This window comes from Puma concolor, chromosome E3 (genome assembly GCF_028749965.1).
Source record: "Puma concolor isolate L17-30 chromosome E3, mPumCon1.1.hap2, whole genome shotgun sequence".
Lineage (NCBI taxonomy): Eukaryota > Metazoa > Chordata > Mammalia > Carnivora > Felidae > Puma > Puma concolor.
Genome location: NC_141682.1, coordinates 4,776,782 through 4,800,699, shown reverse-complemented (window position 1 = coordinate 4,800,699; position 23,918 = coordinate 4,776,782). Strand labels below are relative to the sequence as shown.

At 41.5% G+C, this 23,918-nt stretch overlaps 2 protein-coding genes across 6 annotated transcripts in view; one reads left to right on the top strand and one right to left on the bottom strand.

The window, feature by feature from the left end:
- LOC112859967 (zinc finger protein 169-like) overlaps positions 1 to 2,205 on the bottom strand; it is a 67,744-nt gene extending 65,539 nt beyond the window's left edge. For 2 of the 3 annotated variants that reach the window (XM_086692262.1, XM_086692263.1), the window contains exon 1: positions 1,728 to 2,205. The gene's annotated coding sequence lies outside the window, so the exon portion shown is untranslated. Of the gene's footprint in view, positions 1 to 927; positions 965 to 1,727 lie in introns of all 3 variants that reach the window. The other variant, XM_086692261.1, reaches the window with a different exon arrangement.
- A 251-nt stretch (positions 2,206 to 2,456) lies between these two features.
- RNF216 (ring finger protein 216) overlaps positions 2,457 to 23,918 on the top strand; it is a 143,856-nt gene continuing 122,394 nt past the window's right edge. For 2 of the 3 annotated variants that reach the window (XM_086691841.1, XM_086691839.1), the window contains exons 1-3: positions 2,457 to 2,615; positions 15,375 to 15,506; positions 20,840 to 20,973. In XM_086691841.1, coding sequence (XP_086547967.1) covers positions 15,440 to 15,506; positions 20,840 to 20,973 — 201 coding nt within the window. In that variant the 5' untranslated portion in view covers positions 2,457 to 2,615; positions 15,375 to 15,439. Of the gene's footprint in view, positions 2,616 to 2,775; positions 3,587 to 15,374; positions 15,507 to 20,839; positions 20,974 to 23,918 lie in introns of those variants that run through there. The other variant, XM_086691840.1, reaches the window with a different exon arrangement.

Sequence of the window (23,918 nt, the reverse complement as noted above, 5' to 3'; positions counted from 1 at the left end):
TATCCTCTTATATAATCTATCTACACCCAGCCCTTTGTTTCTTAATCCCTGCCCTTCGATGATCTACGCCTCCTCTCTACCTCAGGCACCCTCGTCATGGGGCTTCAGCGATCCCTTGGCTCATCATTACCAACAACTGCATCATCTCCAAAATCTCAATGTCAAGCATACCTCTCATTGACCCACTGTCTCCAGCTCCTTTCTTCCCCCTGCATCTAAGTGGGTGGCTGGAGAAAGCCCCATATCCTTGCTGCCTGGCTTCACTTTAAATCTCTGACCACAGAACTCCAGAGCCAGCAAGGCCACAGCATTCAGCTCATCCTGTCTCTCTCCTTTACAAAACTGCAAGTTCTTGTACCCGGCCTCACTCTCAGCCAATGTCCCTCCTTCTGGTTTCCCTGAGATTCAGCTCCATTGTATTGCATCTCTGAGCAGCATCTGTCAACACCGATAATTTTCCTACTTCCTGGAACACTTTGTCTCTATGGCCTCTGAGATATCACACGCTCCTGGTTTTCCTTCTCCTTCACCGGGCTTTCCTCCTCAGCACCCTCCTCTACATGGCACACGTTGAAGTGACCCTGAGCTCCGTCCTCTCTCCTCTATCTACTCATTCTCTAGGTATGAGTATAGCCAGTCCCATGGCTTTATACATTATCCATATCTCAGTGACCCCCCATTGTAAATCCCTAGCCTGAGTTATCCTGTCTTTCTGAAGCTTCAGACTCATATATCCAACTGCCTATTGATATCTCTATTTGAAGGTCTAGCTGGCAATTTAATGCGTCCAAAACACGTTCACTTCTTCCTAGGCCGACCAAAACCCGTCCCTCCCAATTTCCCCCCCTAGTTGTGAGTGGAACCACCATTTACTCAGTTGCACACGCCAAAAACCTTGTGGTTACCCTTGATTCCTTTCTCTCTCACCTCACATCCAATCCACCTGCAAATGTCTCTGTTCTAGCTAAAAAAAAAAAAAAAAAAAATCAATCCCTAATGTGATTATTTCTCACCACCTCCTTCCTGACCATCCTAGTTAAAGTCACCATCACGTAATAATTATTTTGACTCCCACAATCGCTTCCTAACACATTCCTGCTTCTACTCTGAGCTCTCTAGAGTCTGTTGTTCAAATAGCCACCAAGGTCATCTTTGGAAAACGTTCTCGGAAAAATTAGCCCACACCTCTATTCCCAATTCTCTAGTGGCTTCCCATCACAGTTGGAAGAAAATCCAGATTCTGGGGCGCCTGGGTGGCTCAGTCGGTTAAGCGTCCAACTCTTGGTTTCAGCTCAGATCATGATCTTACAGTTCCTGAGTTCCAGCCCCGCATCAGGCTACGTGCTGGCAGGCAGGAGCCTGCTTGGGATTCTTGTTCTCTCTTTACCCCTCCCCTGCTCACGCTGTCTCTCTCGAAATAGACTTAAAAAAAATTCTTTTTAATCAAATTTCTTATCAAGACTTTCTATGAGGGCACCTGAGTAGCTCATTCGGTTAAGCATCCAGCTCTTGATTTGGGTTCAGGTCATGATCTCACAGTTGGTGGGATGGAGCTCCATGTGGGGTTCTGTGTTGACAGTGTGCAGCCTGCTTGGGATTCTCTCTCTCCTCTCTTTGTCCCTCCCCCCCCCCAAATAAATAAATACAGATTAAAAAAAAAAAGACCTATGATTTGGCCCCCTACCACCTGGCCAACCCCCATTCCCTACCACACTCGTCACACTCACCGCACTGCAGGCTCGCTGTTTTTCTAACACGCCAGGCATCTCCCTTGTGCTTGAAGTGTGTTTCCTCCAGGTGGTCACCATCGCTCTCACCTCCTTATGTCATTCCGTATTCTGCTGAAATGTCCCCTCTTCGGAAGACTCCCTGACCACACCGGTATCCTCATCACATCACGCTCTATCCCTTTCGCTGCTTTATTTTTCCTATGCGTGTTTTTTTTTTTTTCTTTCCCTGAACACTTTCTGCCCGAACCAGTATTTTAGTTCATTAGTTTACTAGTTAGCGGGTTCCCTAGCTATATACCCACCCGCTAAAACATAAGCCTCAGGAGAACAGGGACCCTCCATACCGTTGTATCCCCAATTCCTAGAACAGTGCCTGGCTGACAGGAACCTCTCCGGAAAATACGTATTGAATGAATGACTTGCCAAAGACAAGGGGTGCAAACAAATGCATATCCAGCGGATTTTCACGGGCACCTGTTTCTGCCCACCTCCACCCCCACCCCCACCCCCGACCTATTCATCTCTAGGGAGATGGCGACACTTCCTAGGGTGGCGGGAAGGGTACCTCAGTTTCCTTCATCCTCCCACCCCGTGGGGGAGTCAAGACTCACTAGGTGGTGAGCGGAAAGGCGTCCCTCTCTATGGTCTTACTCCCCAGGTCCCTCCTCCCTAGCACCCGGCGTGCCTCTATGGTTCTTCCTGTCATTAGTCGGGAGGGGGCGCTGTGCGCAGGCGCGGGGTGAAGCCGCGGCGGGGCCGGAAGGAGTGCAGCGGCAGCCTCGGAGGCGGCGGCGACGAAGCTGTCGGCGGCCGCTCCCGGTGACTAAAAGCCGTGGCGACAGAGGCCGCCGAGCCCGCTTGGCGAGCCGGCGAGCTGAGTGGCGAGTAAGTGTCGGCCGCGGGGCGCGTCCAGCTCCTCGGCAGGCCGTGTGAGGCGAGTGGCGTCTCCGCCCGGCGCCTCCATTAAGCCCCGGGGTGGGGGCGGGGGCGGGGGCCTCGGCCGTGAGGGGCGGCGGGGCCGAGGAGTCGGGGGCGCGGGCCTGGCCCGGCGGCCGCCCCAACGCGAGCGGGCCCGGGGCCGCGCGGGGCGCCGCCGAGGGACGCGAGCAGTGGGGCCGGCGGCGAGGCGGGAGCCACAAAGGCGCAGGCGGCCGGCGGACCCTCCCCCGCTCCCGCCACTTCGGGAAGTTTCGCGGGCCGGCCCCCGGCCTGCTGCGCGAAGGCGAAAGCGCCGAAAGACCGAGTTTCCCCGGCGGCACCTCGCGGGAGGCGGCGTCCGTGGAGCCGAGCGCGGCCTGGAGCGCGCGGGCGGCGATGCCCTATGACTTTGAACTCCGGCGCCCCCGACCTAGGGGCGCCGGGCCTCAGTCCCAAATCCTCCCGACTCGGTTCAGGAGGGCTCTCTTCTCGAGAAAGCCGGCGACTCCCACCCAGCCCTTGCGGGGACATCCAAGTGCGTCAAAACCCTCTGCAGCGCGGGGAACGCGAACCCGTCAAATGTACCTGGAGCGCCGCGCAGTGAACGAGACCGCTGTTCCCGCGTGGGATGTGGCTGAATGCTGTGTGGAACGCTCGTCTCGAAACTTCGGGCCGCTCCAGTCTCGTGCGAGAGCTCCCTGAGCGCCGGCAGGGTCCGATATAAACCAGCCAGGGGGCCTTGTAAATAACTCCAATACAATGTGATAAGTTCCTGGGTACAGCTTGTCCTAGGCACTCTGCTAATGCAAAGAGAAGATTTTTGTACCCTGCTGGGAGCTGGGAGAGGACAGGGAAGATTTTAGGACCGACCTCAGTCTTGCACGCTTGCCTGAAGACCGCAAAGAAACAACCTTGCTTTGTTCCGTTTATTATTATAGGTAATTTATTGGGGCTGGGGGCAGGGAGTGGCGTGAACTGGAGGAAACAGCTAGGGAGCCTGGGACCAGATTTTGGATCACCTTAACTCTTAAATAGAGCCTAGCGGCAGCAAGTGAAAGAAGCCTTCCAGCCCCTATGGAGGAATCTGGTAAAGGAAGTTGAGATACGAGTCAAGGAGACTGCAAGTTTATGAAATAAGGTAGTTGAGTGAGCCTGTGTTTACCAACTCCGATAGCTACTATTTAACGAGCGTTCACTATATTCTAGACTGTGTTGAGATATTTGCAGACCTCAGGACTAATTCTCCTGCCTGGCGATGTTATTTTATCTTCATTGTCAGTGAGACAAAACATGATGCTAACCATGTGCTAGACACCGTTTTAAGCATTTTCTTTAAAAACTCTCTTAATCTTCAACGATGGGGGTTCTGTTATTGTCCTTAGTTTAAAAAGGAAGAAAATGAGGTGCTGAAAAATAACTTCTTGAGTCACAGAACTGGGTCAGAGCTGGGACTCGAACTCATTTTGGTTCCATAGTTCGTATTTCTAATAATTCTGCTATGTCTGTAAATGATGTTTTTTCAAAAAGGTCTTCTGGAGTATTTGCTTTGTGCCAGGCGGCGTGCTATGTCCTGTAGCTATGGAATGAATAAGCTGCAGGGTCCTACAATCTCGGAACTGATGGTAGCAGAGGAGATAGCGATTTACCATAGCTTCCCAAGTAAGGGTAGGTTATTGTGGCAGCCACTTTGAAGGGGTGAGATATGTTGTCATTGGGGATGGTCAGGAAAGGTTTATCTGAGGAAGTCATTTAAAATGAGAAACTGAAGGATGAATGGAGTTAATTTGGTCCGGGAGGCAGTGAAAAGTCATCAGTCAACCAGAGGAGGAAGAAGCATGGCATGTTCAAAGGACTGAACCATTGTCCCTGCAGAATGGTGAATGGGGGAGAGGTGTCAGGTGAGGTTAGCTAGGTCAGCAAGGATCATGCGAGACACCATTTCACAGGCCATGAGATTTTGGTTCTACCATGATGAGATTTTGTGATTTAAAAAAAAAACGAAAACGAAAAAACCCTTAGTGGTATAGGAAAATACATCAGAGGGTAGAACCTGGAGGCATTGTGGGGTAGCAGGGGCACTGCATTCATGAGTTCATGGAGGATTGAACTGTAAAAAAATCATTGAAAACATTGATTTTTTTTTTCCCTCTTGTGGATGAGGATGTGCTTGCTTAATCTAATTTCTGAACCAATTTTCAGTTGACATTTGAGGAAAATTTTAAGGTTAATATGTTAAACTGTTTAGTGCACCCACGGAAGATCGTTGAGTTTAATTTTTGGTTTAAAACGTTTCCTATTGTAGAAAGACTAACAAGAGGGTTTGGTTTGTTTTGTTTTAAGGGAGAACGCAGGTAAGCAGGGGAGAGGGACACGGACAATTTCAAGAGGGTTCCATGCTCACTTGCAGCCCAACACAAGTCTTGGTCCCATGACGCTGGGATCGTAACCTGAGCTGAAATCAAATGTCGGATGCTCACCTGACTGAGCCATTTTGTCTACATGTTAAAATTTGTGCACATTGTGTTTTCTTATTCTGAACTTACTACCTTCCTTGTTTTTAATAGTATCACCATCCTCCAGTCACCCAACATCTAGGTCAACTTTGACTCCTTTCTTCCTCTTTCCCGATGGCTGTTTACATACAAAAGTCCTCTAGAATCTAACTGTGGTTGGTATCGTATTTTTTTCCTCGTCCTGCTTACTGTTACCTCTAGTTCATACTTCACTGCCTCTTGTTTTCTGGGTTTCCTGCTACCAGATATTTGTACAGTCTTACATATTGCAGTGAGGTTGATTTTCCTAAAGTACAACTTTGTGCATTGCTTTCCATTGGTTAGAAAATAAAATTTGAGCCGGGCTTCAGTTATCCATAGATGCATAACAAACCACCCCCAGACCTAGTAACTTAATACAGTTTTATTTGTTGGCAATTTTGTGAGTCAGGAGATAGGGAAGGGCTAACCTGGGCTGTTTTTTTCTGATGCACATGTTGCTAGTAGAGGTGGTAGGGTTGGAGGTTCTACTTCCAAAATGCTTTTTCACTCCCATGCCTTGTCAGGGACTACTGGGAGGCTGGGCTCAGCCACATTTTCTCTCTCCACGTGAAGTTAGGGCTTTCCGTGTGATCTCTCCAGCAGGGTAGTCAGAATTCTTAATGGTGTTTCTGGGCTCCAGGAGCCCTGGGTGGAAGTGGCTGTTCTCTTAGGAGCACCTGGGTGGGGGGTGGGGGTGTCAGTTGGTTAAGCGTCCAGCTCTGAATTTTGGCCCAGGTCATGGTCTTGTGGTTCCTGAGATCCAGCCCTGCACTGGGCTCTGTGCTGACAGCGGGGAGCCTGCTTGGGATTCTCTCTTCCTCTCTCTGCCCCTCCCCTGCTTGCGAGCACACACGTTTGCTCTCCCTTTTTCTCTCTTAAAATAAATAAACATTAAAAAAAAAAGTTATCTTAAAAGCAAAGTTTGGAACTAGCACAGCATTCAGTTTGGCTTAAATACAGCTATCTTGGCTAAGCTTCCCTAACTATCTGCCCTCTCCCAACTGGGATAGTGTCTTTATTGCACAAATACTTCATTCTGTTGTGCTAATTTGTAGTGTACTTAATTGTGTGCGTAGTTTCTCTCACTGTCTGGACTCCCCCAAGTTTTTTGAGGCAAGATCCGTGTCGTGTTTTCCTGTGATGCATAACAACTTTTTTATACCATGTGGGAACAACATAATAAATACTTGCTGAACTCTTTATCGTCTAGAAAAGTCAGAACGTATAAGAAAGCAAAAAAGTATAACTGCCTAAAACTTAATACTTAGTAATAACCTCACTAACTTTTTGTTTCGTTGATTTAATGCTGATTAACTGTTAGTACAGACTTACAATAAATAGATATCCAAATAATGGTTAAGATGAGAAGCTAGAATGTGAATGAAGAGCAATAATCACTTATAGACACTTGAGAAACCATTCTGGGAAGAGGTGCTGTGGAGCGGTATGACATGGGCATGTCAGCTTCTCCCAGATTATGCCTGGCTCGGCTTTGCCCACCTTTCTCTGGAGTGGCCAAAGAGTTTAACTCGTTAAGTGGGAAACATCTTTTATTACCCCAAAATCAGTGTTGCGGAAGTGACCGACACATTGATGGAGATTACTCTGGAAAGTGGTAACACTACAAACCCCTAGGACCATGCAGTATTAGGAACCTGTAGAAGGAAAAATGGAGATGTAACATGAATAGAAGAATGAGAAGAAGATTATTTATAGTTGAAGAAAATCCTGATGAACTGATCGTGGTCTCTTAATCAGACTCTGGTTCTGTATGGCTCTGTTGAACAGCTCCGGACTCTTGACAGAGGACGATGTTTTTGGAGCTGCTCATTCATTCAGCCACTGTGTGAGCTGCAGGAAATACAGCTATGAATAAGATAGTCAAGGACATGTGGAGAACATGATTCAGATGTGGACTTTTTCATATGTTGATACATCCACCCAAGGAAAAGAAGGGGATTTGAAAAATAGTTGTAGGAGGCAGAAGAGAAAACAGAATTGTCATCTAATTTTGTTAAGTTTTTACAGTATAGTAGTACTACATACGATTCTCCACGGAATAATGAAGTGATGAAATATATGCTAATTTGTGGTTCTGGCTTGGAAGCATCAACTGCCTTATTGACTATAGAGTATAGTCATAAACGTACATATGAAAATTTTTACAATACGAGGAAGAGGCAAGATAAAATACTCTCAGGTAGCATTTCCAATTTCTGGATTCTACATTTATTTAACCATTTTCTTCAGCTGTTTGATCAAGAACGTACTTCCACAGAAAAAATGAAGTTTCTTACAGAAAGAAGTAAAAGTTTAACTGTGAATAGTTCTAATAAAACTAGTAAAAAGTAACCTGGAAAAGGAAAATAAAGCCCTTCCCTCCCCCAACGTTTGTATGTATCACCGACTAATTAATAAACACTATACATCTGTGTACTTGGGATAACAAAATTCTTGTTTTGTTGGCATTTACCATTTACAAATGGCCTCTGATTTCATCTTCCACCACAGCCTTACAAGGTAAGAATAGCTATTTTCATTATAGGAAATAACAGTCATAATGTGACACTTGCTGTGTGCCAGGTACCGTGCTAAACACTTCATATATTTAATGCAGTTCATCTTAAAACCACTATTCTCATTTCACAAATGAACTAGGTCCAAGAAATTAAGCAATTTATGCAGTCACTGATTGACTAAATGGTGAAACCGGCATTCATGCTTAGGTAGTTTAATCTGAAGCCTGAATGAGAGGACATGACCTTTGCAGAGAAGCTAGTCAGGAGGAGGAGTTCTATCGTCAGACTCCTTTTCTCACTGCAACTTGGGGTCTTTTTATGTACCACTCATTTGTGCAGAATCTTGCTCTTAAAGCACCACGAGTAATCTGTTCAACCACAAGTTTGACGTTTTAACTAAATTAGGTAGATGTAAAATGAATCACATTTCTGTTGGATTTCTGTCGTAAAATTGAAGGAATTTTGTGGTGAAACAAGAAACTTGACTAGTAGAATTAAGTGTTCAGAATACTTTTAAAAAATTGTATTTGGAAGAAAAGTAAAGTTCTTGAATAGATGCAGTTCAAATTTGACATCAGAGTTCTTACCTTTCTCCTGTGCTCTTTGTAAATGACGTCCTAATTATTATTTCAAGTGAGATTTGTCATTTTTAAAAATTGAGTTACCTTTGTCCAGGTATAGATAACCAGAGAATTCTGTTGTAAGACTTAAAAAGTCTTGATACACAACTTAGTATTCTCTAAGTTGGAAAAATTCTAATGTTAATTTGACTTTTAAGTCTTTGTAGACATCATTTAATGAGAAGCCAGGGTCTGGGGACCTACTTTCTCTAAAGCACGTGGTTTCTCCCAGGAAGGCAAAGAAAATTGAGATTTTCTTAGAAGGAAAAACATTGAGTGGGTGGGTTATAGATAGGATCTTGGGACTAAAAGGGCCCCATGGCAGTTAGAATTGTCCTCCTTTCGTTCTTAATTATTTTCATTTTCCTAACTTTCATCAAATTAAAGCAAGAAAATGGCTCAAAAATCAAAGTGCAGGAAGATTTAAAAGTAGTTCTCCCCTCATGACGCCCCACCTACTGTTTCACAGAGGCAACCACTTCTTTTTTTTTTTTTTCTTATAATGGCTTTTGTTTGCCTAACTTTTCTATTGTGAAATACAGTACACACAAAGAAGTTTCACCCCAGACTGAGCTTGGGCCTGTGCCTAAACTAAACTTTATCTAAATGAAATCATTCAATACATACTTTCTTATGTCTGGATTCCTTCACTCAACCTTTATGTCTTGGGGTCCATCCATGTTGTGTGTGTGACTTCACAATGGTTTGGGGTTTTTTTTTTTTTTTTGTATTGTTTTTAATTGTGTGAACATAGCACTGGATATCTGTCCATTCCTTCGTTGATGTGAGTCCTTTTTAGGTTTTGGCTCTTAGAAAAATACTGCCGGGGTGCCTGGGTGGCTCAGTCGGTTAAGTGGCTGACTTCGACTCAGGTCATGATTTCGTGGTCCATGAGTTCGAGCCCCGTGTCGGGCTCTGTGCTGACAGCTCAGAGCCTGGAGCCTGTTTCAGATTCTGTGTCTCCCTCTCTCTGACCCTCCCCCGTTCATGCTCTGTCTCAAAAATAAATAAACGTTAAAAAAAAAAGAAAAATACTGCTGTGAACATTCTTATACATAGACCTGGTGCATATAAGCAAAAGTTCTATAATCTAGATTGCTAGTGGTGGGCTGTTGGGTCAGAGCATATCATCTTCCACTACAATTTATGATAAAGTATCAGACTTTATCATATTTTTTTTCTTTAAGTTTATTTTTTATTTATTTTGAGTGAGTGAGCAGGGGAGGGGCAGAGAGAGAGGGTGAGAGAATCCTAAGCAGGCTCCTCACTGTCAATGCAGAGCCCAGTGCGGGGCTCAAACTCTCGAACCATGAGATCATGACCTGAGCTGAAGTCAGACATTTAACCAACTGAGCCACCCAGGTGCCCCTTAGCAATTCTGTGGGTATATAATATCTTGTGAGGGTTTTCTTACCCTTCAAAATGAAACACCCATATTTAAATGAATTTTTTTTATGTTTATTTTTGAGAGAGGCAGAAACAGGATGTGAGTGGGTTAGGGGGCAGAGAGAGAGGGAGACACAGAATCCTAAGCAGGCTCCAGGCTCCAGGCTCCGAGCTGTCAGCACAGAGCCCAACACGGGGCTTAAACTCACGAGCTGTGAGATCATGACAGCCGAAGTCGGACGCTCAACCGACTGAGCCACCCAGGTGCCCCTAAAACACCATACTTAGAACCACGTAAAACAAATGTATGGCGTAATGAATTATAAGATGCTTGTACTCACCACCCAGTTTAAAAAGTAGACCACCCCCAGCACCCTCCCACATATCCTGTCCTGATCATAACTCATTCCTTCCCCCTAAAATTATTAGTCTGACTTTTATAGTCATTTTCTTGTATTTCTCTATGGTTTTATCATCCAAGAGTACATCCCTAGGTATTATAAACTCATTTTAAAAATTTGATGCATATGGGACACCTGGGTGGCTCAGTCGGTTAAGTGTCCGACTTCGGCCCAGGTCATGGTCTCACGGCTTGTGAGTTCAAGCCCCGCATCAGGCTCTGTCCTGACAGCCTGGAGCCTGCTTCTGATTCTGTGTTTGCCTCTCCCTCTTCCCCTCCCTAGCTCATGCTCTCTCTCTCTCTCTCACACACACACACACACACACACACACACACACACACTCTCTCTCTCTCTCTCTCTCTCTCTCTGTGTCAAAAATAAATAAACTTAAAAAAAAAGATTAAAAAAATAAAGATTTGATGTATGTTTTAAATCTAAGGTTCTTCTTCCATTCCTTTTCTTTTTTCCTTATAACGTAGTTGTTGTTGAACCTGAACTGTTTGACCCGTAGTTTCACAGAGCCTAAATATGTGTTCATCAGACTTCTAAGAAATTATCATTCCCCTATAGAGAGAGCCTTTTTAGACAATTTTTCCCCCTAACCCTCCCCATTAATTACTAAGGAATAAGATTTTGCTGGGTGAAACTGAATTTTGAAGAGTCACAAGCCATTGTAACACCTTAAGATCTTTTCACACTCTTGCAAAAGCACTCCCATTGAGAATACATGGTCTGGATTGCATACTTAGGGTGCAATTCAGAATTTCATTTTTTTCCTGGAGCTTCTATTCTAAAAATGTGGCTGAGTCCAGATCCTTCACCAAACTCTGGTTCAATCTCTCACAAGGCTGTAGCTAGTGTGTTCTTTTCTCAGAATGCGCTTTTGTCTTGTCTCTGTGATGTTAACAGCCAGTGATTTGCAAGGTCTAGATCCAGTAATTCATTAAGGATTACAAAATGATCGTATCTTAATTGAATTTTTTAATTGATATTGGAATACTTTTATAAAGAAACCATTTTCTTACCCTCTATTTGGTTATCCAGTGATTTATAGTTTATATAGGAAAGACAAGAAAATACCTGAATCTGTGCCTTGATTTTACCAATTTTAAAGATAATGTATCGGTTGATATCATACTTTGAAAATGACCTGTTAAAAAAAAATTATTGGGGCACCTGGGTGGCTCGGTCAGTTGAGTGTCCGACTTCGGCTCAGGTCATGATCTCATGGCTCGTGGGTTTGAGCCCCGTGTCGGGTTCTGTGCTGATAGCTCAGAGTCTGGAGCCTGCTTCTGATTCTGTGTCTCCCTCTCTCTCTGCCCCAACCCACCTGCATTCTCTCTCTCTCTCTCAAAAATAAATAAACATTAAAAAAATTTTTAATCATTACGAACACTTGTATATATTTTCTTCAGAGAGTCATGTCATATTATTATGTTTATTGGTGCTCAGAATGTTCTATGTTTGGCCAATGGGCACCTCTTCAGAACTTTTTTTTTCTTTGAGTCATTCTGACAGGACCCAGTCTTTGATAGGTAGTTTTTGATAGTTTCCGTGATATGTGATGGGACAAGATGTTGTAGGCTCATTTTGTACATTTCTTGCTTCAGATATGGAATTAGTAATTTCTCCCCAAAATCCCTGGTTTCTTTTGGTGGGAAATAGTATTTCAAGACCATAACTTAGGGGCGCCTGGGTGGCTTAGTTGATTAAGCATCTGACTCTTGGTTTCAGCTCAGGTTATGATCTCACGGTTTGTGAATTTGAGCCCCACATCGGGCTGTGCGCTGATGGTGTGGAGTCCGCTTGGGATTCTCCCTCTCTCTCACTCACTCTCTCTCCCTCTCCCCCCCACCCCCACAAATAAATAAACTTTTAAATCAAGACCATGATCTAGGCACTACAGATACTGATTGCTACAAGTAAATTGTTGTTTTCAGGCCTTTCTTTTTTTGTGTGTGCAGAACTAAAATATTTTCGTTCACACTAGTATTTATAACTTAAGTTTAAGACTATTAGGGTTTTACTTCTCTATAAGTAAAATTTCTTTTTTCCACATGGAGAATCTTGATTCTCAAGGACATAGGGATTAATAGAACTAGAATACTCCATAACTCCTACTAGTTTTTTTATCTTATATGCACACAGCTATCAGAATGAAAGTCTCAGAACATCACAACCAATATGATTACATTCCTTTAAAATTTTGCATATGCTTCCCCTCCCCATAGTTTTTATAATTGTACTGTATTGTTAGATTTTAGTTAGCATTTAATCTTTGTGCTACAAGTAATTACACATTTAATGTTCACTACCAGTCTTCGTGGTGGTGTCTTTAGTCATTTTGGTTGCCTGAAGTTTATTTTTCTGTCAATTCCTCAGGAAGGACCTGTAGAAGCAATCAGTATTCCATAGGTTCTTATATGTTGATATATTTGTGCCCCTTTTCTTTGAAATTATTTTTGCTGGATAGAAAATATCTGGCTCCCATTTAAAAAAAAATTTTTTTTGAGAGAGACTGAGAGGGGAAGGAGCAGAGTGGGAGAGAGAGAATTCCAAGCAAGCTCCACACTTAGCGTGGAACCCGACGCAGGACTCACTCCCACAACTCTGGGATCATGACCTGAGCTGAAATCAAGAGTTGGATGCTCAACCGGCTGAGCCACCCAGGTGTTCTCTGGCTCCCATTTTTTAAAAAAAGAATTTGACTCCATTTTTCTAATGGCATAAAGCATCACTGTCAACGTCTATTATTAATCTAATTTTCATTCTTCTATATGTCTCAAGCCCAGGTCCTAAAGAGACCTCTTTTCTTTAAAGTCCTGTAATTTCACTAGAATGTGTCTTGATGGTTGTCATTTTGGGTGAGGGGTTTTTTGTTTTAGGTATATACGGGGTTGTTTCAAAATGTGGTCTTTTAACTTTTTTTTTAAAGTTTAATTATTTGGAGAGCGAGAAAGAGAGAATGTAAACAAGCAGGGGAGGGGCACAGAGAGCATCCCAAACAGGCTGTGTACAGTAAGGGCAGAGCCTGACACAGGGCTCGATAACATGAACTGTGAGATCATGACCTGAGTTGGATGTTCATCTGACTGAGCCACCCGGGCGCCCCTCAACATTTTCACGTTTGGAAAATTTTTTTTTTACATTTCAGTTTTTAGTATTCTCTTCCCTTTTGAGTTATTCAAGAGCTGCTGTTTGTTATGTTACACAGTCTTGGCCTTGATTATTTATTTGTTCCTTTGTCTCTTTATTTTTCTATTTAAAACTTTCCTCTTTTCACCTTTTAGTTCTTCTAAGCAGTATGTGTTGTGTTCATTCACACTTGTGTTCCTTCTAATTTTGTGTTCACTCCTAAAGCTTTTTTTCCTTTTATTTCTAATTCTTTCCTGAGAGCTGTCGTTCCATTTGAGTTTTTTTAGTTCTGATTTATGTTGTTTTATGGCTTATGTACTTTTTAAGTGTCCTTTAGGTTGTCTCCTCTTCCTGGCATGTATTCATTAATTATAGGGATGTTGTTTTGCTTCTTGTTTTTCTTAGAACTTTATATGAGCTCTGACATCAGCTCTCTTCTTTGCTCATTTGTAATGAAATTGGTTTTCTTGGACTTCCAGGAGAGTAGTTTGGGATAGCTTTTCTAGCTTCACCGAACTCCTTTTTCATGCAGTGTTCAAAATACGATACCTTGCTTTTTGAGATTTCCTGGCTTTGTCCTCTGTTCTCATGTAGACCTGCCTTCTCTCCTTTCTTTCTGTTGTCTCTTTTTACTCAATGTCACTCTTCCCAGCTTTTCATCTTGTAAGGGAGCCCTGCTAGATCAGGTTTGAAACTTTCTGGGTCCTAGGCTGCTTCACTCCTCCCAGACCTTAACATGCATCCCTTGCATTCACCCACTTTTGAGCTGAGCAAACCCCTTCCTGGTCTTCACAGCTTTCTCAGATTAGCCTGTGTGCTTTTCAGTGGATACCTGTTGGTTGTCTGGGGCTTATCCTCACGTCTGAATGATTCCGTTGTTTTCTGAGGCACAAATGGTACTTCAAAGATCATGTGGCTCTTGGTGATTTGTCCTCACGGGCTCATATTTTGGGGTTTAAGTTATTCTTAGCTTTTTTTTTTTTCTAACTTGGAATTTTTGTAATTCTTTTTTTAATGTTTATTTTTGAGAGAGAGAGCGCTGGTGGGGTGGGGTGGGGTGGAGGGTGGGGGGTACAGAGGACCTGAAGCAGGCTTCACTCTGACAGCAGCGAGCCCAATGTGGGGCTCGAACTCATGAACCATGAGATGATGACCTGAGCTGAAGTTGGACGCTCAGCCGACTGAGCCACTCAGGCGCCCTGGAATTTTTTGTTTTTAGATGAAAATAAAAGCTTAGTTCAAAAGCTGTGGTGCTGCCATCTTGTCAGAATTCCTTTGTGGTTTCAGTTTACATTACTCTGATGTCTCATAATATTGGGCACTTTTTCATTTGTTTACTGGCCTTTTGGGTTTCCTCAAGGTACTCAACATTGGGAGTTCAAATCTTTTAGCTCATTTTTCCTTTAAGTTGTCTGGTTTGTTTTTCAATCAGCATGTAAGCATTCTTCATATTTGTTGCATAGGAGCCCTTTGTTATGTGTATTGCAGATTTTTTCTCCTGTTGGCTTGCCTTTCATTCTTAATTTCTCTGGTGGGGGCACCAGGATGGCACAGTCAGTTAAGTGTCTGACTCTTGGTTTCATCTCAGGCCATGATGATAGCCATTCTAACAGGGTTCAGATGATAGCTTGTGGTTTTGATTTGCATTTCCCTGGTGATTAGTGATACTGAGCACCTTTTCATGTACCTGTTGGCCATTTGAATATCTTACTGGAAAAATGTCTATTTAGGTCCTTTGCCCATTTTAAAATTGGATTACTTGGTTTTGGCTATTGAGTTGTGGGAGTTCTTTGTATATTTTTGTGTTTGAACCCCTTACCAGATATTATGAGTTGGAAATATTTCCTCTCATTCTATAGGTTGCTATAATGGAGTTTTTAAGTGTATTTTTTTTATTCTTTATTTGTTCCATCTGTTCTTTAATCCTTTATTCCTCTCTTATATTTCTTATGCAATAATTAGTTATTTTTTAATTATTCTTTTCCCCCACCATTAGCTTTTTTGTTATGCATTCTTTTATTATTTTCTTTAGTGGTGTTTTCACCATAAGCTTAGAATGCTACCTTGACCAAATATGTGGGAAGAGTTTCGATAATCCCTCATTCTTAGTATTCTTTTTTTTCTTTTTCAGACCCTTTTGAATAGTCACCATGTTCAGATATTAGCAAGTACGTATGTATATGTCTGCATTTGAAAATGGCAGAGGGAAACAACAATGAAGAGGTAATTCACTTGAACAACTTTCACTGCCACCGGGGACAAGGTAAGTGTTCTCACTTTCTTCCTTTCATCATCGCTTTCTCCTTTTATGTTACAGTTACATAGTCTTTGGAATGAACCTATTTTGCACCTCGTAGAACCCAGTGACATTTCATTTTTAGACATCAGAACATCTGATGTAATGGACTCATCGGTCTAAAACTTTGTGTCAAATGGTAATACCTGCTGGCATGAATGAAGTTTAAAAATGTTTCCTCACAACTGGATTCGTAAGCTATTAATGAGCAAGCCAAAAAGAGCTGTGAATGTGCAGTCATTGGATCTTAGGAAGTGAAGTGGGAATATAGGAACAGTGGCAGTTCTGTTTTTGAAGAAATGGGGTCTTCAAAGGAGGGCTCCTCCAGGCCTGTATGCTCTAGCATACAGGTGATGCTGTAAAGTGATGCTGGAGCATTTTTGCCCCCTCATATGGTGCTTAATTTAATTTTTTGCCAGGAGATTCTGGTTGCCTTACAGGGAATTTTATTTTATTTTTAAATGTTTATTTTTGAGAGAGAGAAAGAGACACCAGGGAAAGGACGGGGAGGGAGGGAGGGGGAGAGAGAGCGAAAGAGAGAGAGAGAATGAGAATCCCAAGCAGATTCTACGCTATTAGCACAGGGCTCAAACCCACAAACTGTGAGATCATGACCTGAGCTGAGATCAAGAATTGGACGCTTAACCAATTGAGCTACCCAGGCACCCCCTTACAGGGAATTTTAGAACATGTATTCATTTTACAGTATTTAAAATTTGGGCAAGTTCATTGATTCTTAAAGGGAAAGGAGCCTGTATTTATGTAACATTCCTAAATGTATATGCAATTTTCTGTCAAATCCTACTTCACATTTACACTTTGGCTGAAAGGAAAAAATTCATGCTGATGAGTAGGGAAAAAGTATATTTTACAAGTATAGATTCCATGGAAGAAATTATACCATTTTTTGTTGCTGTTTTTTTCCTATTAATGTTTGTGCTTATGAAGATTATTTTTTTCCCAGTAGAGTGTAAATTATATACATTTGGCTTTCAGACAACATTAGAAGTTGAACAGATTTTATTAAGCAAATATATTGAGAAAAATAAATTAACATGCTTAAACTAGGCACATTATGAATGCAAAAGAAGTACTAATTTTTTTAGAATTTTATTATTAATAGTTTATTCTAATTTGGTAGCGAGTGTAACCATAATTCACTGTGATTGAGAAAGCTTTAAATCTTAGCTATAATTTGTATATGTGATCATTTCTAAAATTTTTCCACATGTATATCAAATTAATGTTGTAGTAGTGTTTTAACTGGGTTTTAAATATACTTGAACGGAATTTCAGAACATCTAATTCCTTTGAGGAAATTACTGACTTTGGAAGCATTTTTTTCTGTGAGACAAGGTTTATGTATTTTGCACCCAGCATGAGGATATTTTTTTAGGCGTGCAGCGTTGTTTTGTTTTTATTAGCTGTGGTGTTTTCACCATAATTTTTATTGTGCCAACCCCTGTAAGTTTTTTTTTTTAATTTTTAAATCATCTTTATTGAAGTATAATTTACTTAAATAAATGCACACATTTTAATTGTGTAGTTCAGTGAGCTTTGAAAAATGAATGTACCCATAGACCACCCATTTCTGTCCTACCACAAAGGTTCCTTTATGCCCCATCTGTGGTCAGTCCTCACCCCACTCCTGGCCTAAGGAGACCGCTGATCTGCTTCATATAAATGGAACTGGACAGTGTGAACCTTTATGCCTGAATTTTTCTGCCCAACAGAGTGGTTTGAGATTCATCCACGTTGCACGTATCAGTAATTAAATCCTTTTTAGTTGCAGAGTAGTATGTACCTAGAATTCTATATGCAGTGGAAATGGGCTTAAAAATGAAGGTAAAATAAAGGTTAAAAGTACAAGAATGAAAAAGATGGGTTATGCAAATCATAGCACAAAAAAAGAGCTGGTATGTCTGTGTTATCAGGTAAAATAGACATTTTAGCCCAAAGTATTAATATTAAGATAGAGTTCATGATGATAAAAGGGTTATTGCACTGGAAAGATAAAACATTTCTAACCTCTATACACTCAGTAACATGGTGTCAAAAGCAAAAATTGATAGAACTAAAAGAAGAAATGGATAAATCCACAATCAGAGTGGGAGATTTTAAATGTATTTTTCACCAACTGATGCAGGCATACGCAAACATTTGTATGAATATAGAACATGGAAGAACATAATCAACAAGTTTGACATAATAGATAGATGGTACTGCACCCAATGTATTTACCGAAATTGACCATATTTTGAGCCACCAAACAGAGTCAGAGGATTGAAATCATATAGATTATGTTCTCTAACCATGCTGGAATTAAGTTGTAAATCAATTACAGAAATATAATTAGAAAATCCCTGTACGTGGAAAACAAGAATACACTTCAGAACAATTTATGGTTCAAAGAAAAAGTCACAATGAAAATTAGAAAATATTTTTAATTGCATGGTAATGAAAATACAATCTTGAAGCTCATGAGATTCATCTAACTGAACAATCTAAACCAGAGCTCAGCAAACTTTTAAGAGCCAGCAAGTCACTATTTTTGCCTTATAAGTCATGTGGTCTCTGTTGCAGCTACTCAGCTATATGTTAAATTGAAGGCAGGGGCACCATGGTGGCCCAGTCACTTAGGTGTCTGACTTCAGCTCAGGTCACAATCACATGATTCGTGAGTTCAAGCCCCACATTGGGCATTGGGCTCTCTGCTGTCAGCGCAGTGCCTGCTTTGGATCCTCTGTCCCCCTCTCGCTGCCCCTCACCTACGTGTGCTCTCTCTCTCTCTCTCTTTATTTTTCTCTCTCTCTCAAAAATAAAAAGCATTCTAAAAAATTATTTTAAAAAAAGTGAAGGCAGCTGTAGATAATATATAAATGAATGAGCATGGCTATGCTCCAGTGAGGACAGGAAGTAGCGGGTACCATCCCACACTGCTGGTGGAAATATAAATTGGCATAATTTGGAAAATTATTTGGCATCATCCACTAAAATTGAACATATGCTTCCCATATAATTCAGCTCTTCTGCTCCTAGAACGTACCCAACTGAAATGAGCACACCAAGAGACGTGTGTAAGAATGTTCAGTATCCAAAATTGCCAAGACTGGAACCAACCCAAAAGTCCATTGACAGAAGAATAAATAACTTGTAATGTTGTCACGTGGTGGACTGCGGATAGCAGAGAGAGCTACTGCACATGCCACCACATGGATACGTGGAACCAGTATTTGCAAGAAAGCCAGAAATGAATGCCTACTCAGAAACAGACACAACTAGTCTGTGGAGTCAGGAAGCTTTTAATGTACTCAAAATGTTGTATTTACTGACCTTGGTGATGGTCATCCAGTTGTGGGCCTTTTGTATTCATGAAGTTATATTTTTGATTCGTAGACTTTGTTACACTTTAGTTTTTTAAACTATTTTTTTCAAAGCCAGCGTGTTTATACATGGTGTGCTGGGGGAGTATTTTGCCAACCATTGGACCTCACTATGAGGTGAGAAGCTTCAAGCCAGCTTTTTCATTGGGTCTTCCAAGGTGGTCTATAAGTGTTTTTTTTTCTTGGACCAGTTCTTCCAGAGAGGAGTCTACAGTTTCCTGCATATGGAATCTAAGACTGGCTGCCAGCATTCTGGGAGCTAAGCAACAGAAAGCATCCAGGGCCTCGTTCGTTATTCTATTTCACGGGCGCCTCTTTCCTCTCTTGACCCTGTGCCTGGTGTCTAGTACTCTGCCTTAGTGTCTCTTCACAATGGGCCTCCTCAGGGTGGGGTTTTTGGAGTGGCCGAGGAGCTTGGCAAATTCTCTCCCCAAAACCAGTGATAAAATGAGACAAAATTGTCAAAAACAGCCATTTAATGACTGGAAATGACCAAAGGCATATAATGATTGAGAACATTCAGGAAAATCTAGAATTCTGCAGCATGTATTAGGCCAGCTCTGGTTGGTTGTCCCCCCTGCAGGCCGCGGGTTTGAGCCTTCTGCACTAACCTTTTTTAATGTTGAAGAAGTGGATGCTTGCTGAAGTTAGATAACAGCCTCATACGGCTGGCATATGGTAGAGCAGAGACTTGGACCTCGGAGGTCAAACCTTAGATTTTACAGACTTACCTGCTTTAAACTGCTGTCCCCACAGCTCTGTCACAGGGATGAATCATGTGAGATAATTGACTTCAGATTGCTGTTCAAATTGTTGGGTGCCATAAAAATAAATGAGGCGTTAACCTTGAGAAAGATATTAGAGCTTTAATGGAAAAATTTCAGTGTTTGTAATGATGATGCCTCTTTTCTCGTTTTGGTTTTTTTTCCCCCCTAACCTTTTCTCTAGGACACTGAATGCATTTTCTCTTCGTTGCTTCTTTTAACCTTTAACATTCCCATGGGTCAGGCAGGAAAAAATTGACAGTTTGTGTTATTCAGTAATTCAAATTGGACACGCTCTATCTTCAGACAAAAAAAAAAAGTTAGCAACTTTGAACATATAGTTATCCAGATAGTTGTATTTAAAAGGAAATTAGGAAAGTTCTATTGTTTACTGTCATGGATACTAAATGGTGTTTAAAACACTCAACTGTGGGGCGCCTCTGTGGCTCAGTCGGTTGAGCGTCCGACTTCGGCTCAGGTCATGATCTCACAGTTTGTGGGTTCAAGCCCCGCATCAGGCTCTGTGCTGACTGCTTGCTCAGAGCCTGGAGGCTGCTTCAGATTCTGTCTCCTTCTCTCTCTGCCCATCCCCTGCTCACGCTTTGTCTCACTCTGTTTCTCAAAAACAAATAAAATGTAAAAAAAAAAAATTTTCCTAATAAAAATTAAAAAAAATAAAACACTCAACTGTGTTTGCATAAATGATTTTTAAGGTTTATGTCTAAGGCGAGTAAATTTTGATATTTTAAATATTAAATGAAATTTTACCGTGTTTGAGTGAAAGTTTTTTCAGACCAATCCGTTGAATAAAACAATGTTTATTCCCTGGGAGGAGTAGAGATGAGGGGGAGACCGTGATTTCACTTTTTAAAAATTTGCAGTGAGGATTTTATCAACAGATTTTTCCAGCCTTGTATAAGAAAAAGTTGATAATACTGTCAGATTATTTCTTTGGATTCCCAAAATGTATTATTACGAAGATCTCCATGGAAACCTGGCTGTTAATATTTGGGTGCACATGCTGCTTGAGGAGATAAGCTAACATACCAGTAGCTTGGCTTTAGGCTTGACCCTTTTTATGCCAAAATTGAATTAAAAGACTGAATGTGATTGTGCCCGCCTCCTGGTAAACGTGTTCTCTGCCTCCTTCTAGACTGGATCAATCTCAGAGATGGACCCATCACCATATCTGACTCCTCTGATGAGGAAGGGGTTCCCATGCTGGTCACCCCAGCTCCTCAGCAACACGACGAAGAGGACCTGGATGATGATGTCATCCTGACGGAAGTGAGTGTTCTTAAACTTACCCTGATGAGGCATCATTGCAAGTTAGTGATCTGATTCTTCAGCCCCAGGGCAGTGGGAGGTAGGGCCTTGTAGGACGCCTGAGAGCACCGCTCGTGCAGCCTGTGCCGCTGCATGTGTGCTGTCACCCTGCATCTCTGAGAGCAGTACCTTTTTACCCCGCCCAGTGTCCCCATAGCTTTAGAGGCCGTATGTTTTGGTCTGTTTCCGGACTTCTGCACTATTGGCTCTATTTGTGCATGAGTCTGCATTGTTGTAATCATTAAATCTTATCATGAGTCTTAATATCAGGTAGTGTTTATCTCCCCTTTGTAACTCTACATTTTTCAGAATCATCCTGGATGTTTTAGTGCTATTTTTATACAGATCTTGAGGTCAGCTTTTCTAATTCCAAAAGGTAGATAAATTCAGAACACATGTTATTGTTAAGTTTACAGAACAATTTTTATAATACTGACCCTTTCTAACTTTCTCCTTCCATTCGGTCTGGACTTCCTTTATATCCCTCAGCCAGAGTGTTCTGAATTTTTCTTACTATAAATCTTAAACATTTTTTGCTGTTTCTTTCTGGTTATTTTCTCTTTTCTGTCGCTTTTGTAAATGGCATCTTTTTTCCCACTGTTCCTTTTAACCATTTTTCTTTTTTAGTTGAAGAGTCTGTTGGGTTTTATGATAATTTCATACTCAGGTCACCTTATTTTTATTGTCTGTAGTTGTTTTTCAGTTGACCCTATTCTCAAGGGATGGCATCTGATCTAGCTGGAAATAAAGATACTTGCAGTTTCTCCCTTTCCAGTTTTTATATTTTTCTCTTATCTAATTAAATTATACCTTAATAGTGGTAATAGGAATGAGAAAAATACCAACTGACATAAATGGGAATAATTATTTTTTTTACTTTTTATTTACAAAAATTTTTTTACTATTCATTAAAAAAAATTTTTTTTTAAGTTTTATTTATTTTTAAGACAGGGACAGAGCATGAGTGGGGATGGGGCAGAGAGAGAGGGAGACACAGAATACCAAGCAGGCTCCAGGCTCTGAGCTGTCAGCACAGAGCCTGATGCAGGGCTCGAACTCAAACTGTGGGATCATGCAGATGCTTAACTGACTGAGCCACCCAGGTTCCCCTAAATGGGAATACTTCTAATGTTTCTTCGCTAATTGTGATGGTGGTTTTTGCTTGAGATACCATTTTTAAAGTACATTAAGGAAGGAGCCATCTATTTTAAGGTTGTTTTTTTTTTTTTTTAATGCTTATTTATTTTTGAGAGAGAGAGAAAAAATGTCAGTGGGGGAGGGGCAGAGAGAAAGGGTGACAGAGGATCCTAAGCAGGACCTGTGCTGACAGCAGAGAGCCCGATGTCGGGCTCGAACTCAAACCATGAGATCATGACCTGAGCTGAAGTCGGGCACTCCTCCAACTGAGCCACCCAGGTGCCCCTCTTCTTTAAGTTTTTATTATGAGTGAATATAGAATTCTGTCAAATTCTGTTTCAGCATCTGTGCAGATTATCATAGGATTTTCTTTCATCTGTTAAGGTAAATTATTCTGCTGTCTCTGGATAGACTACTTCGGAATAGTATTGTAATGTAATGGTAGTATGCTCTTGAATTTCATTTGATGAGATTTTACTTAAGGTTTTCTTCATAGATCTCATAAGTGAGATTGGCCCATGGATGTATGTGTGTGCCTGTGCTATCCTTGACAGGTTTTCTATAAACGTGATTGATTCGGACTTCATGAAAAGAATTTAGAAGTTTTCTTTGTTCTTCTGTGCTTTGTTACACTATTTGAAATAACATTGGAGTTACCTGAATTTATCATACAGGCATTTGGGGCTGTTGCTTTTCTTAGAGGTCAGTTCTTTGAAACTATCTCAGCTTCCTCTGTGGTCATTGACATGTCTATATTTTCTGTTACTTTTAATACCAGTTTTTTGGTATAATAGATATTTTCTACAAAATAATTTCTTCAAGGTTTTTTAGTGTATTTAGTAAAACAAATTAACCTGTTCTTTCTACATCCTCTATGGTTCCTCCATTTTCCTTTTCTGTTTTGTGTACTTGTGTTTTATCCCCTTTTTCCTGATTTAATGAACTAACCATTATCTTCCTTCCTCCCCTCTTCTCTTACTCTTTTACCAAAGAAATTGCTTTGAGATTTATTTCATAGTGCTACCATTTGTTTTCTTACTAATCAGTTTCTGTTTTTCTCTTCAATACTTTTCTTCTGCTTTAGTATATTTAACATACTTCCTTAGCATTTATCTTATGGTCCTTTTACTAACTTCTTGAGTTATTCATTCTTCTTTTATCCTTTTATATTAATTATTATTCTGGTTACTTATTGCCATGTAATGTATCACCTCAAAACTTAATGCCTTAAGACAGCTGCAGTCGTTTGTTTCTGTGGATCAGGAATTTGAGAAGGGCTCAGCTGGTTGGTTCTGGCTCATGTGACTGTTGTCAGATGGTTCTGGAGCTGGGCAGCAGGGGACTGGAGCAGCTGGAGGCTGGCAGACATTGCTCTCTTCAGGACTTCTACATAGGATCTCTCTACTTTTTTAAAACAACTTTTTTGGGTGCCTGGGTGGCTCAGTCAGTTAAGCATCCAACTCTAGATTTCCGCTTGGGTCATGATCTCACAGTTCGTGAGTTCGAGCCCCACGTCGAGCTCCTCGCTAGCAGTGTGAAGCCTGTTTGGGATTCTCTCCCCCTCCCTCTCTCTGCCCCTCCTCAGCTTGCTCTCTCTCTCAAATAAATAAACTTAGTAATAAGAAACAACAACAACAAGTTTTTTGATGGGGTGCCTGGGTGGCTCAGGCAGTTAAGCATCCAACTTCAGCTCAGGTCACGATCTCACAGTTTGTGAGTTCAAGCCCCACGTCGGGCTTTGTGCTGACAGTTCAGGGTCTAGGGCCTGG